Source organism: Zootoca vivipara, chromosome 2 (genome assembly GCF_963506605.1).
Source record: "Zootoca vivipara chromosome 2, rZooViv1.1, whole genome shotgun sequence".
Classification (NCBI taxonomy): Eukaryota; Metazoa; Chordata; class Lepidosauria; order Squamata; family Lacertidae; genus Zootoca; species Zootoca vivipara.
Window position 1 is genome coordinate 120,083,538 of NC_083277.1, and position 15,475 is coordinate 120,099,012.

At 47.2% G+C, this 15,475-nt stretch overlaps 1 protein-coding gene across 3 annotated transcripts in view; it reads left to right on the forward strand.

The window, feature by feature from the left end:
- Positions 1-15,475, forward strand: part of CACNB3 (calcium voltage-gated channel auxiliary subunit beta 3) — a 35,591-nt gene that overhangs the window by 15,639 nt on the left and 4,477 nt on the right. For all 3 annotated transcript variants that reach the window (XM_035101107.2, XM_035101102.2, XM_035101094.2), the window contains exons 2-12: positions 1,561-1,683; positions 3,305-3,427; positions 4,601-4,716; positions 5,156-5,208; positions 8,380-8,399; positions 9,467-9,547; positions 9,773-9,831; positions 9,951-10,060; positions 12,289-12,440; positions 14,207-14,302; positions 14,899-15,057. In XM_035101107.2, coding sequence (XP_034956998.1) covers positions 1,561-1,683; positions 3,305-3,427; positions 4,601-4,716; positions 5,156-5,208; positions 8,380-8,399; positions 9,467-9,547; positions 9,773-9,831; positions 9,951-10,060; positions 12,289-12,440; positions 14,207-14,302; positions 14,899-15,057 — 1,092 coding nt within the window. The remainder of the gene's footprint in view (positions 1-1,560; positions 1,684-3,304; positions 3,428-4,600; positions 4,717-5,155; positions 5,209-8,379; positions 8,400-9,466; positions 9,548-9,772; positions 9,832-9,950; positions 10,061-12,288; positions 12,441-14,206; positions 14,303-14,898; positions 15,058-15,475) is intronic.

The window sequence follows — 15,475 nt, forward strand, 5'->3', positions numbered from 1 at the left end:
ATCCTGGGATTAAGAGTCTCATGCTCTACTGACTGAGCTATCACAGCAGTTCTAGTGAAAGTATAGGAGCAGTCCTGGTACAAAGTAAACAACACAGCTGCCCCCCTGACCACTGAGCTGCTGCTATTCTATACTAGAACAGAACTTGCTCTGACTTTGGGACCTAGCAAACAGCCTTACACTGAGAAAGACCACTATTTGCACTGACTGGCAGTGGCTGTTTAAGATGTCACCAGGGTTATCTGCCATCCCTCCTCGGAGACGGGATTGAACCTGGGACCTTTTGCCCACAAAGCAGATGCTCTACCACTTCCCCTTATATCCTCCAGCTTTCCCTATTTACTTGTCTGCCTGCATTTTGCCTTTGGGCAGATTTGGGGATTAAGAAATTCCCCACAAGCCATGTTAGGGACGGTTCTTGCACAGTGCACAAGCTTCCTTTGCACCTCAGCCATGCTGTGAACATTTTCTTGAATGCATCTAAGTTGCAGCTGTTCCATAAGTCTGACTATATATCTTGTGAAAATAAATGCTATAAAATATTGTTTATGTTGCTGTTTTAAAAAAGGAGATTTTTTTTGGCTTTACTAATAAGCTTTCATCCAAAGCCAGCACAAAGCAGGTGATTGCACAGGAAATAAATATAGCATACAGCTAAGAGCCTTCAGCAGTATATAATAATGTGTGTGTATTGTGGGGGTGGGGAAGCTGATCACTGCGGGGGCAGTGATCTTTAGTTCAAAGACAAAGGTGCTGTAATTATACAGGAGTGTCCTCTTTTCACGGGGAGCTGTTGGAGGGTATCTAATTTGAATATTAAGGCTGCAGTCTTGCATACTTCTGAGGAAATGTTAGGTGAGGAACAAGCTTTAAGAATTCTGATTTAACATATGCACTATTGGCATTGTAAAGCAGCTCCCAATTTTACCAGCCTTCCCCAACCTCCTACTTCCCTGATCCTCTGAACTATGACTCCCATCAGCCCCACTATTTGATCCTGGAGCTGATGGGGTCACGGCTGCGCTGGCTGGGGCTGATGGAGTTGTAGTCCAAAACATCTGCTAGGCATCATGTTGGCGAAGGCTTGACTATAGGCTATTACACCTCAATCAGAAAGCATGGGGAAACATGCCTTAAGGCGCTATAGTTTCTGATATGGCTGGCCCACTGTATTGACCCTGTCAGGGAAACCTCGAACAGCATGGAGGGGGGGGGGTTAATACATTTTTTATCCTCTCTTTCTTCCATCATGGAATTGGAGGACGTATGGATGCTGTCTCCCATCTGGTCCCCCATCCAGGCACACCAGACCCACCCCTGCCTAGCTTAGCAACTTGCAAGGCTCTCAGCCTAAAAGTGTGTGGAGCCCAAATGCACAGGTTTTCAGAAATCAGTGTGAAACTGTGTGGCTGAGGTACCCCTCCTTTCAGTGGCCGTAACGGAAAGAAAAGTCCCATCTCCCGAGAGAAGCTCTGGCAGGTCTCCTCAAATCAGGCTGCATCCTGACTTCCAGTTAGCTTGAATCCCTTACCTCACTCGAGCTTTGAACCTTCTCCTCAGGGCTCTGCTGATTCGTACACCAGCCGCCCATCACTGGACTCCGACGTGTCGCTTGAGGAGGAGCGCGAGGGGGTGAAACGCGAAGTGGAGAACCAGGCTCAACAGCAACTTGAGAAAGCCAAGGTACTGGCAGGGGAGGGTACGCCAGCCTTGGCTTCAGCTAAGCAGATGTTGGGTGAGGACCTCTTTGTCCATGAAACAGCTTTCCTTGGTCCCCAGCAGCTCTGAATGCAGGGAGGGAGGGAGGGAGGGAGGGAGGCAACCTGTGGCCTCCCATATATTTCAGTACCACAAATCCCATCATCCCCGACCACTGGACATACCGGCTGGGGCTGATGGGAGTGGGAGTCCAAGACAACAGCTGAAGAGCCACAGATTCCCCAGCCATGCCCTGGGCCGGGGGGGGGGGCTGTAAGGAGCAGAAAATAATTTTATGTTTTATGTAAACATCATACTGCTTTCTCATGAACATTCTGGAAAGGACTAGTGCATTTCCAAACGGCCTTCAGGATAGCGGCTCCTTAGCCCTCCCCCAAACAGTGACCTCAAAATGATCCATGATGACGGGGGTGGGCTGCTCTTCAACGACTTCTTGGTGGCCCCACATCTGCCCTTCATTTTGGCTTCTGAAGACCACAGAGAGCAGGGGAGCAAACAATTTTTGGCCTTCTGCTTGCTGGTTTCCATGACTGCGGTTTCTTCTCCTTTCTGTAGATTACAGTTGATGTAATCCTCACCCGTTTCTTCCAAAGGCATCATACACAACACACATAAGCCAATGGAGTGGCATTCATTAGTGAATAAAAGAGAAACAGGCTACAATCCAGTATGGGAGGGAGCACATCTGGGCTGCCCTGCGTGTTCTGTGGCTGCAGCTAATGACTACGCTAAGGGCCAAGCTAGACATTACAAAGCACATTCAGACAATAGTTTCCTGATCGTGGTTGTTGTGTATTTTGTTAATAAATAAAAAGCACTGTGTGAGGCTGTGGGTTTGATTTGAGGAGTGGGGGAGGGAGGGGTTGCTTTGCCCTTTCTACTCCTGTCATTCTTTTGCTCAAATTTGCTTCCCACAACAGTTAGTCAGGCTAAGGAGATGTTGCATCTTCGAGGAATGAAGTCAGAGAGAGAGATGGCTGCCTCCCCTGTGCTATTTAGTTACCTATTTTTGAGACCTGTGTCGAGCCACATTTTACAGTGTAATCTAAAACAACTGTGTTAGCAAACTCTTAAGCATACATGGTGAACTTTTCACACTTTGTAGCCCTTGTGTGTCGAGCCGCCTGCAACAGTGCCATTTTGTGACAACTGAGTTAGCAAACCCTTTTTATGTCCACTCTAGGAATGTTGTATTTGACTGCTCTGTGTTTCGTACCCCACACTCACGAGACAACCCCCTCTCCTTAAGTTCCCCTTACCTGCAACGTGTGGATCTTGCCTTATAGGGCTGTTGCAAGGATTGCAAATAAAGTGTTTTAAACACCTATAAGAAGAGAGACCATCAGTGGGCTCTCTAACCAGCGAGAGCAAGAGCAGGTGTGTGGAAATGTACAAACCGAGTCCTTTCCTCAGATGACTCCAACAGCCAAGCCAAACCTTGTTAAGTCTGCCATCGCTACCCTTTGGAACTGGGCATAATCCCGAGAGTGACAGATCCTGCACATTTGTTCTTGAGAGGGAAGTGACAAAGTCCCATCTGACCTGGTGCTGACAGGCTCCCTCTCCGATTTCTTTTCCTCCTCAGAACAAGCCAGTCGCATTTGCTGTTCGTACCAATGTCAGCTACTGTGGGACGCTGGACGAGGAATGTCCTGTGCGCGACTCTGCCATCAACTTTGAAGCCAAAGACTTCTTGCACATCAAAGAGGTGGGGCCTGGGTGGAGATGGGCATAGGGAGAAGAGTTTTCAGCAACAGCTTGTAATTGTAGTACCTCTTTTTCCTGGAGGTACGATGCCACCTGTTGACTCGGGAGATTCAGGGCAGACAAAATCAGTACTATTCACACAGCGCACACTTAAACAATGGAATTTGCTACCAGAAGATGTAGTGGAATTCATGGAGGATAACGGCTACTAGTCTTGATGATTGTGTACTAGCGCCAAAATCAGAGTCAACATGCCCCTGAATGCCAGAATGCAAGTGGGGAGAATGCCATTGCATTAACACCATGTTTGGGGGCTTCCCAGAGGCAACATCTTGTTGGCCAATGTGGAAAACAGGATGTTGGACCAGATGGGCCAAATTTAGATTGGATACTATTGAATTTAGTGCTGTTTTTGTTGGCATCCATCTGACTTGGGAGAGAATGGAGTGAGCCTCTGGGGGGCGAAGTAAATAGCACCAAAGTGACCTCCCTGGTGCGTATGGTGGTGTATGGTGGTCCTGGGCTGCACAGATGACAAGGACCACCACCCCCAGCCTCGCTGATGTCATCGAAAGGAAAGCAGAGCAAGACATTTGGCACCAGCTTGGCGGAAGGAGGCTCACAAGGCGCCACCCAACCGTTTTAGGAACTTCACCCTGGATTTGTGTAGGGTTTACTCCTTAGCCTTTTCTTCTTCCAGAGATATCCCCCAAGGCAGCGAAGGTTTGATTTCAGTTTTCCTTCTCCGAGATGGGATGCCTTTCCAGGTGGATGAGCTCCACCTGCTTCTCTAAAGTGCTAGCTTCTCATCTATTAAATCCTGCTGATTCTCTGATTGCTACATCCAGTGCTTCTTCTATCTGATATGTGACTTGAAATCTGGTCATAGCCTTCTGGTACTGAAGGGTCAGTTCTTCAGCTACTGCATGGTTTATTGATGTTGGCTTGGTTTTTTGTTTATTAAAATTAACATATCGTTACTCATCTTGAGGATTCAAAAATAGTAAAAGAAAAAAGGAAGTTCTAACGCCAGTTGTTTACATGAATAGATACTTCTCATTCCCTCCCTTTTTTTCTATATATGGTAGGAAGGTGTCTTTAAAGGGTTTATGACCCTACAGATCTATGAAGCCTTAAGTCTAATTCTTGACCTTCTACCATGATGTCTCTGCAGAAGTACAGCAATGACTGGTGGATCGGGCGGCTAGTGAAGGAGGGGGGAGACATCGCTTTCATCCCCAGCCCACAGCGGCTGGAAGCCATTCGGCTGAAGCAGGAGCAGAAAGCCAGGTAAGAGGGGCTTCAGTGGATGGGATGGCACATAACTCTGGCTCAGTCAGCCACATCAGCAAGAGAAAGGGATGTGATGCTTTTCTGTGGTGGGAGACAGCTTGTAAAACTGGCAGTAGTACTGTGTACCTGCCCCCCATCTAAGTTCTTTGGTAGCTAAACTCAAACCACTGTGTGATATTGTGCATGGCTTTTCAAGGACACTGATGCTAATTCTAAGTTCAGCATCAATGAAGAGATGCTAACTTAGGTCCTTCAGTATACAGCACTGGCCCTTGTTCCTTTGAGAAAAGGGACTGTGGGGGGGGCACTTTCTTTAGGCAGCTGCTGAATCTGCCAGACTTTGCTTTCCTATTTGGAACAAGCACATCCACACAAGCTTGAGCTCCACATTTCTCTCCAGTTTCCACACTGACTTTCTCTTTTCTTCCTCAATTAGGCATTCTGGTAATCCCGCCATCAGCAACAGGCGATCGCCTCCCCCATCACTAGGTAAAACCTTAAACAGGGTTGAGTGTCTGCTGTGTTTCTGTGGGAGCGCTGGATGCAACTGCCTGAGAACCTTAGCTTTTATTAAACCACAGAAGCAAGATTACGGCAACAATGATATGCTTGAAAACGACTGGTGATATCTTAGCATGTTTTTGCAGACAGAAAGCCCACCCACACCTTGGTTTTTAACAATTTTGTATTGGTTTGGTTTGGTTTATTTATTTCTTAAATTTTATATACTGCTTGTTTGTAAGGAAAAAAACCTCAAAGAAATTTACAAAAAGAACAAAACAATAAAATTATCAATATAAAAAGTTAGAAACAGCTATTTGAAACATTCAGAAAATAATTAAAATCAACAATAAGCTAAATGCAGATTAAAACACATATCAACCTTCTATATATTTGGGTAGGCTTGCTGTCATGAAGTTCCCCAGGCCACCATCCAGTCCCGGACCTACCCTCCCCCTAGTCCCTTCGCCTGAGGGCAACTGGGCTCCGTAGGAACAGACCAAGTGCACCTGGGTTTTTACACGGAAGGAACCGCTCCAACCCGCGGGTAACTTGCTGCCACCAGGGTTCCTTTCCAGGTAACCCACAAATATCACCAGCCAGTAGTATGGTCAAGTGGTTAGGACTTGGATTTAGCCCTGGCGCCAGGAGTAAGAAAAACCAACAGCAAAATGCCTTTAACTATTTATTAAAGTACTGTAAAAGATTAAACAACCAAATATAGCAGATATAAGCAATTATAAGCAATTCTCATAAAAGGAAGGTTACAGAATAAAACAACAAAACTTACTAACTAGCAGGTACATGCATAGAAGGTATCAGGTAACCTGGCTGCGTGGTCTCCATTCGGCAACACGCAGCCATTCAGAATCCCATAGAAGAGTCCCAAAGATGGCAATAGGCAAGAGCCCTGAACAAAACACTTTCCTTACTTTTATCCTTAATCCCTGCCTAGGGGCGTAACAGGTGAACCCACGAGGGATCAAAGCATATAACCAATCAACAGTTGTTTCACATTCAAATTGGCCTATGATGTTTAGGCTGGCCGTTAGACCTGTCAATCAATGAAGACACTTGCCAGACCCCAGGTGATTTACATTTCAAACAACCTTCAGCCTCTCCCCTTCTGGTTTCCCTTCCAAATGTGAAAGCAGTGATCCCCTTATCAGAAAGACCCTTACCCAAACAAGCCTATTCTCACAGCTGGACATGAGGTAATTTACAGCTTAATCAAAGAAGAGCAAGAGGGAGTGTGAATTCTGTTCTCAGGCTGGTTTCTCTGGGTTGAATAGGGCAAATTCCCAGCACAAAATCCCAGAGTTCTCTGCAATGCTTCCCAGCTTGCACTGCAAAAGAACAAGGGTTTCGCCACTTCATGACACTTGCCTAAACATAAATGTTTTTAGCAGGCACCAAAAAGTGAAGGGGTACTTGGCTGATGAACTTGTTGTTGTTTAGTCGTTTAGTCGTGTCCGACTCTTCGTGACCCCATGGACCAGAGCACGCCAGGCACTCCTGTCTTGCACTGCCTCCCGCAGTTTGGTCAAACTCATGTTCGTAGCTTCGAGAACACTGTCCAACCATCTCGTCCTCTGTCGTCCCCTTCTCCTAGTGCCCTCAATCTTTCCCAACATCAGGGTCTTTTCCAAGGATTCTTCTCTTCTCATGAGGTGGCCAAAGTATTGGAGCCTCAGCTTCACAATCTGTCCTTCCAGGGAGCACTCAGGGCTGATTTCCTTAAGAATGGATAGGTTTGATCTTCTTGCAGTCCATGGGACTCTCAAGAGTCTCCTCCAGCACCATAATTCAAAAGCATCAATTCTTTGGCGATCAGCCTTCTTTATGGTCCAGCTCTCACTTCCATACATCACTACTGGGAAAACCATAGCTTTAACTATACGGACCTTTGTCGGCAAGGTGATGTCTCTGCTTTTTAAGATGCTGTCTAGGTTTGCCATTGCTTTTCTCCCAAGAAGCAGGCGTCTTTTAATTTCGTGACTGATGAACTATTTCTGACTAAATGAACTGTGCCGAAGCCAGATCCTAGTGTCAAATAGCACCACCTGCTGGAGCAAAAAAGTTTTTTATTCCCTTGAGAATTTCACGTGTAGCAAGGGGAAGGCTCCTTGCATATGCTCAAAGACACACTTTGAAGACATTGTAGTAGAAGAGGCATCTCACCTATGCCAGCTCTTTCTCCCCCTTGCTAGTTTCACTTGAGAAAGAGAGAGGGACCAAAAAGATATTGCTGGAGGGGTAGTTAGACAGGCAGTGCCAAAAGTGAAGAGCTCCATGACTGCCTCTCTCTGCCTGAACCTACCCAGACCTTGCATTTGTCAGCCTAGGCCCTGCTTTGTGTGCCCCCTCCCTCGGCAGCAAGAGGAGAACGGGCCTTCTCAGTGGTGGCTCCCTGACCGTAGAATGTTCTCTCTAGAGAGATGCACCTGGCGACATCACTACCAGCTTTTTAGGTGCCAGGCAAAGAGGGGGACTGGTTGGTTGGTTGGTTGATTCTTGTTCTGGTTTTTATCATGTATTTTCTGCTTTTATATTTTATGTTTATGTTGTGAACTGCACTGAGATCTGTGGATGAGCGGTAGTATACAAATTTAATAATTAAAAAATATAAAATTCCAGTTCATCTAGACATTTAGCTTTGAATTGGGCTCATACGGTATGTTGATCCCCTAGCCTGCACTGGTGCCCATCTTTTAAGAGGGTGGAGTGGGAGATGTCCTTTTTAATGCAATTTCAGGACAGGCTCTTTTAGTCCGTAATGTTCTTTTAGCTTTTTGTGTGTTTTAAATTTTGTATTATTGTGTGCTTTTATCATTGTAAGTCGTTTTGAGACATGTAGTAAGCGACGAATAAATGCAACAAATAAATAATGCCAAGTAAAACAAGAGCACTGTCACATGATTTGGAAATCAGAGGTTGTTTTAGGGTTCCACAACCAGTGCCACATGGGTGCCACAACAGAGATGCCTTGCGTGAGTGAGGCCAGGGGAGAAGGGGAAACAGGAAGGCAGCCATCACGCCCTGCCCCCAATTCCAACTCCCAAGGGATTAAAGCTCTTAAACTCTTGTCCTCCTTGTAGTCTTGTTCATTTGCTGATACTTCACTGTTGACAACCCCCTATTTTCTTCCCCCCCAACAAGCCAAACAGAAGCAAAAGCAGGTAAGGACTCAATGCTGGGATGACCCTCTTCATGCTGTGCTGTGCTGTGTCTTTTCCCTGCTAGCCAGTTCTACAAGCGGAAGGCGGGGTGAACTATGAGGCCATCCTTTCCAAGGCTGCATTTCCACTATGCCTCTAAACCACATTCAAAACACATTTCCCCCTTCAGAGAATTCTGGGCATTGTAGTTTACCTCTGAGTTACAATTCCAAGCAATCCCAGAATTCTTTGAGGGGCCCCCGCAGAATGTGCTTCCAATGTGCTTTGCACATATGTGTGTATGCAACCTAACTTTGAACAGAGTGGATTTTATGCTAGAATGGCAACTGAGGTGGAGCTGCCTTTGGCTGGAGCAGCTGCCTCATGACCTGCAGTGGTGGGGGCCTTCCCTCCGGCCACCCCAACCTGTGTATGTGTGCTGGGGGCATTTTGCCCCATGCAGAGCAGGATACAAAGGCATCGGGCTTTTTCATCGGTTTTGATTGGGCTTCTTCCCCATGCTCAGCATAGAAATGTGAGAGGAGGGGAAGGCTGGTGGCCCACGTGTCCACAGGAAGGAGGGGACAATTGCTGTCCCTGGTTGAGCCATAATTCCTTGATTCCCAGCTTTCATTTAAAAGAAATGTGTGTGTTAGGTTTCTAGCCCTTTTAGAACCTGAGATATGAAGCAACATGTACAGGTTCTATTCTTCCCATTTTTTGGTGAGAAACTAGCTTGCTCTCCCCTTTTAGTGTTTTACTCCCCGCCACCCAGAAAAATGCCCCCATGTAGCGATTTTGGTGGCTGCTGTAGGCACAGGGCAGAGAAGAGGGGTTGGGGCTGAGCAGGTGAGGCCATTTCCTGTTGCAAGGAGTTCGTAGCTTGTTGATACTGATATGATACTGTAGCAAAGCAAAAGGGATATAGGGGTGGTATCTGATACCTCATCATCCATTGGGTTGTGTATATGCGTTTCCGGTTGAAATGGAGAGAGCCCCCACTTTGTCATTACTGCTGTCCTTTCTCCTACTTCTTGGGCTGCAGAGGAGGGGGAAAGCCGTTTTGTGACACACCCTCCTTTTTACAGACAGAGCACATTCCACCTTACGATGTCGTGCCCTCCATGAGGCCGGTGGTGCTGGTGGGACCATCCCTGAAAGGATATGAGGTATGGGAACGTGGAAGGGACAAAACTCTGCCCTAAACCCATGTTCTGAAATGTGGCTCTAGCCAGTGCATTTTTGGTAGGGATGGGGAAAGACAAGGTGCCAGTACTTGTATATTCCTAGAAGTGCTGCGGGTACCAGCATAAAATAGCTCCCCTGTCACAAAAATATTCCTGGCTGTAGTAGTCATTTGACCAGCACTGCTGCCCTCTGTCCTTTCTTTTCAGGTGACAGACATGATGCAGAAAGCTCTCTTTGACTTTCTCAAGCACAGATTCGATGGCAGGTAAGGCACTATTCTGAAATGAAGAGCAATTTCGACCCCCACCCTCACCTGTTGCCTAGTTCCTGTGCCGCTAGTGAATGTTGGGTAATGGTCTTGTTGCCTGTCATCCTGTCTTTCAGAATCTCCATCACACGCGTCACAGCTGACTTGTCACTGGCCAAGCGCTCAGTGCTGAACAACCCAGGCAAGCGGGCCATCATTGAGCGATCCACGACCCGGTCCAGTATTGGTGAGTCCCAGCAGGTCCCTCAATGGCGACGGGAGTTGGCAGGCGAGCAGTTTGTCTGGCATAGCCACGCTGTTCCTTGGTTTACCCTGTTTCTCCGAAAATAAGCTGTAGCCATAAAATAAGCCATAGCAGGATTTTTAAGCATTCAAAGAATATAAGCCATACCCCGAAAATAAGACATAGTGATAGGCGCAGCAGCAATGCCGGCCGTGGCAGGAGAAGGAGGAAAAAAATAAGACACCCCCTGAAAATAAGCCATAGTGGGGTTTTTTTTTAGGAAAAATAAATATAAGACGGTGTCTTATTTTCGGAGAAACACGGTAGCATCCCAGATTCCTTGCTTATAGAAAATGAGTGTGCCAGGGAGAAAGGTAGTCTAGATTTTCCTCTTGGTGTGGGTAGGTCTCAAGTGACGCTCTTGGGTGCAAATTGTGCAAGTTTCTAAGCAGAATTCACAGCACTGTTTCCTTCACAGCCATCTTCTCCTGCTCTTTCTTTCTGCTCACCCATCAGTAGATTCCAGGGTCCTGCTTTGAAAGGCTGCAATCCACAGAGGGCCCTGGGTGTGAGCTCCCTGAAAGCATACAGGCTTCACTCTTCAAGGATTCAGAAATGCCTGCAGAAACTATTAACTTTAAAACATTTTTTGGGGGGGTGGAGATCATTTTGGTTTCTGTATATATTGCTGTCATGCTCTCATTGCTTGTCTGAGCACGATTGGGGAAACACAGTTTTAAAATCTCCTGGGCAGAGAGCAGACCTTCTATGTATCCCTATTGGGAACAGGATGCAGCCTCTGCTTTGCACACAGAAGGGCCCAGGTTCAACCCCTGGCATCTCCAGGGAGGGCTAAGACTATCTGCTTGTCTGAAACCTGGAGAGCCACTGCCAGTCAATGCAGTTTCATGTGGGGTGAAAAGAAATAGACGGCACAATTGACTGAGGTGCCCTGATGCTGTTTCTTGCACGATATCTGTGCAGTTATAGTTGCACATGTGGGAATGTGCTTGGGCAGAATGCAGACGCAATGCGAAAGCATCATGTGGCTGCATCTCAGTGTCACCCTGTAAAAATGAGTAACATTAGCAGAATTAAAGGTGTTTTTTCCTCCCTACATTGACATTGTACTATAAAACTGGATCCTGTAAGTTCACCTGAAGCAGCCTCCCTCCTCATTCTCCTTGAATGTACCCAGTGTCTTGCATTTCATCGCTTCCTGCAGTAGGCAACACACTGTCGTTATTTATATACCTCTTACGCCCCATTAAGGCAGCTCACAGCATTTTCAGAATGGGTTTGTGCTCATTTCCCAAGCTTACAGGGAAGGGTAATAATAATCTCAAAGACCCACCAAGTCTGAAAAGGGACAATTATTCTTTTAGAAACTGGTGTATCTCATTTTCACTTTTGGAAAACAGGTTTTGCAGGGCATTGTATTGCATTTAAAAAATTGCACAATTTGCTTGACTAGAGGTAATAGTGGGACAAAATAATAATGAATGAACCATGCCTAGCATTTATATAGTGCTTTCAAATGCCCCAAACACTTCAGACGTGTTACCTTGCAATCCTTGCAAACCCCTGTAGGATAGGTCATGTCAATAGAATTGAAGATAAAGGCTGGGAGAAAGTAGGAAACCTTCCCAATGACTGGAGGCTTTGAAATAAGGACCTTCTGGAGTGTAGCTCCCTGTCTCTTACAGGGCAGTCCTATACTTGTCTACTCAGCAGCTTTGTCCTGCTGAGTTTAATGGGACTTACTCCCAGATAGGATTACATGTGATTGACTCCCAACATCTGGAGGGCCACAAGCTCCTGTCCTTGCGCTTCACCCAGAGAAGGGCCCTGCCATTGGACAGAGTGAGGAAGCTGGCTGAGGCAGAAGATGCCCAAATGATGGGAGGACAGAGTTGTGTCCTCTGAACCTAGCCTGCTGTCCAAACCAAAACTTTCACCAATGCTACATCCCAGACACTTAGGGTCTAGAAACCTGAACAGGCAATTATAAATCATTTTAGAAACAAGAAGGAAGCTTACCATAAGTAGTTCTTCCAGCCTACAGTAAAAACTATAGTTTCAAAGGTGGTAAGGAGCTGTGGAGGTGAGACTCAAGGGAGGTAGGTGTGTGTGGAGGCCAGAGAGATGGTTGAGGCAGGAGGCAGACAGAAGCTTGTTTCCTTCCTATTCAAAGGGGCACCCAGCCAACTGTCCTTCTGCTTCCTTCACAGCTGAAGTCCAGAGCGAGATTGAGCGGATTTTTGAACTGGCCAAGTCGCTGCAGCTGGTTGTGTTGGATGCTGACACCATCAACCACCCAGCACAACTGGCCAAAACTTCGCTGGCCCCAATCATCGTTTACGTCAAGGTCTCTTCCCCAAAGGTAAACAGGGGAGGAAAAGGCTCCTCAGAGACAAAGGGGACTCCTCTGAATCATTCTCAGTTTTTCTGAAGGCCCTTTCAGCTCCCCCAGCTGTGTTTTCTGATATCCCCTAGTTTTGCAGTGGGAGATGGATTCCTCCCGTCTCTAGGCTGTTCCCCAGCTCACTAGGTAAGCTGGTTTCTGCCTACGGTAGTTTAATTTATGCCCGCCCCATGTTTTCCTGAATGGGCAGGACCATGTTCAAAACAGGGGTAGGAGCTTAGAGCCCCCCGGATGTCGGATATTAAGCTCCCCCCCCATCCCTGACTATTGGGCATGCTGGCTGGAGTTGTTGATGGGAGCTGAAGTCCAGCAATGTTTGGAGGGCAGCAGGTCCCACCATCCTGTTTTAAAACCTTACCAAAAGAGTTATATATATTCCCTCCCTGTGACCCCCAATTTCAGCTCAGGGTTTGGTTTTCGGTAGGACAGCCAGATTGCAACTCAGAGATTCCACCACCACCACACCCAGTTATCTTGAAACCCAACTCTGACTGCAGGTTGTTGAGAAGGAATCCAGGTGTGCTGCCCAACAGGTGCCAGTGGGGGAACTGGGCAGTGAAGTGGCAGGAGCAGCACTCAATTTAAGGCTGTGTGTCTGGTTCCCCCGCACAGGGCGCTGAACGGAGGGGTGAAAAAATTATTATTATGACTATTATACCTATATTTATACTGGTACCTACTCAAAGCAGCAAAAGGAATTATTGTGAAAATAAGAAACTTGAGGCGGGGGCCCCACATTTTGTCCTCACTCAGGACACCATATGTCCAAAGTCCACTCCTGGTGGCAGGTGAGGAGAGGAAGTTGCTTCTCTCTTATTCTGGATATTTGAAGATACAGGCGAGGTCTCTGAGTGAAGACCTGGCCACTCTAATTCCAGCTGCTGGAAACACAGGGTTGGATCACTTTCCACACCGGCACACAACCCTTTTACCTTTCCTGTACGCAGAAGGTCTTCTCTTTAACCAAGCTGGTTGCCCAGGGTCAGCTCTGTGCTGTAGGGTATACAGCAGCAATAGTACATGGGAGATGTGTGCTTGGATTTCCTGGTTTCTTTTTCCCCCCTATGAGGTTCAGTTGTTGGGCGGCAGTGGAAACAGCGGGAACTTTCTCGTTGAAAATGTCCATGTCAGGTGACCCATGTAGCATGCAGTCTTCCCATGAGAATGTGGGGGATTAATAAGCCGTTTAGGATTTAGGGATTAATAAGACATTTAGGATTTAGGATTACAGGAAGTGTCATAGGTCAGTGGGGGAGCAGCTGCTCTGCATGCAGAAGGTTCCTGGTTCAATTCCACGCATCTCCCTGTCTGAAACGCTGGAGATCTGCTGCCAGTCAGTGTAGACAATACTGAGCTAGATGGACCAGTGGTCTGGCTCAATATAAGGCAGCTTCCTGCACACCCCTTCTCTGAAGCAACACTGTAAAGAGGAGATCCTAATTATCTGCAATGGTGCCCTCTCAAAGCCTGGGCTTCCCTGCTGCCTCTTCTAGCCCCATGACTCTGCCAGTCGGTGGCTTCATAAGTTTTAGGAGCTGCAGAGGGTGAGGTGGAGGGAGGAGGCTGAGAGAGACCATGTGATAGTTTCATAGTAAATTCTGCTTCACAGCTCCGTCATCTCAGCCAATGCACCCCTCCCTCCCACCCACTTTAGGTGTCCCGCTGGCAGGGAGCCTTCCAGCTCTGTAGCTGTGTGCTTTTCTCATTTTGTTTTTTTCTGGAAGGTGCTGCAGAGGCTTATCAAGTCCAGAGGGAAGTCACAAGTGAAGCATCTCAACGTGCAGATGATGGCAGCTGACAAGCTTGTGCAGTGTCCTCCAGTGAGTTTCTCTGTCCCTGTGTGGCATGCCTCTGCCTTGCCCTGGGCTCTGTCTGGCTCTTCACTTTCCTTCTGTGCCTCCTGTAACTTGACTTCCTCCTCTGGGCACCTCCTGGTTCTGCTTTTAATGGCAGAAGGAACCCCCAGCAAGTGCTACACCCTTTCTTTTAAGAAACTGATGTGAGGTCGTCTCATATGGTAAAATGTGCCTTTGAGCATATGCAGAGCGCCTTTCCCACACTCCTGAGCAACCTGAATCTGGCCTTATGTGTTTAGAATTCAGGAACATCCTTCCAGGACAAGTGGCAGAGATTCCTTTGCAGAGCTTTTTCGTCTAGAAATTAAGAAGTGCTCCTGCCTCATTTAACAAACAACCTTAAGATTGCAGTGCCCCATCCTCAATTTTTGGGGAAAACATTTAAAGGTTGGAGCTGATGGTGGCCCTTCTATGCCTCTGCTATACACCATGCCAGGCTGCCATTCTCCACCCAACACTACAAGCCTGCCCACTTCTCTGCTCTCTGTGCCTGGGTCTCTGAGGAATTGATCCCTTTCTCTCCCTCTTCTCACCCTTGCGGCTCATTCCTTTCCCCCAAGGAACTCTTTGATGTGATCCTGGACGAGAACCAGCTGGAGGATGCTTGCGAACACCTGGCAGACTACCTGGAAGTATACTGGCGGGCAACTCACCACCCTGCGCATGCTGCCGGTGGCCAAAACCTCACCACACCTTCGACCGCCATTTCAGGCCTGCAGGTACAAATAACCTAACAATTGGGGCAGGGGTGGGGAGCTGTGGTCCTCCAGGTGTTGGGACTGCAAGTCCCATAATCTCTTACCGTTGATTCTGATGGAACAAATGGCTGGGAGGGGGTGGGTTAGTGCAGAAGCCTCAACCTTCTGGCAGGCCAAATAAAATCCATCACCCTTAAGTCACCACTGGAACTAGCTGTACGAGATGCAACACAATTCCATGCATGACTACCGTACCCGGTGGGAATTGCTTCCTGGTACATTGGCTCAAGGTTGTCATTCTTAGTTTGAATTGTTTCAATGGGATTTAAGTGTGAGTGACTAACTGTCTCATGGGCCATGTCCAGACGCACGCATTATGCGCCCCCAGGTGGCGCTGTGTCCTTGGGTGCTTTTTGTTGTTTTTTTTTTTTAAAGTGTT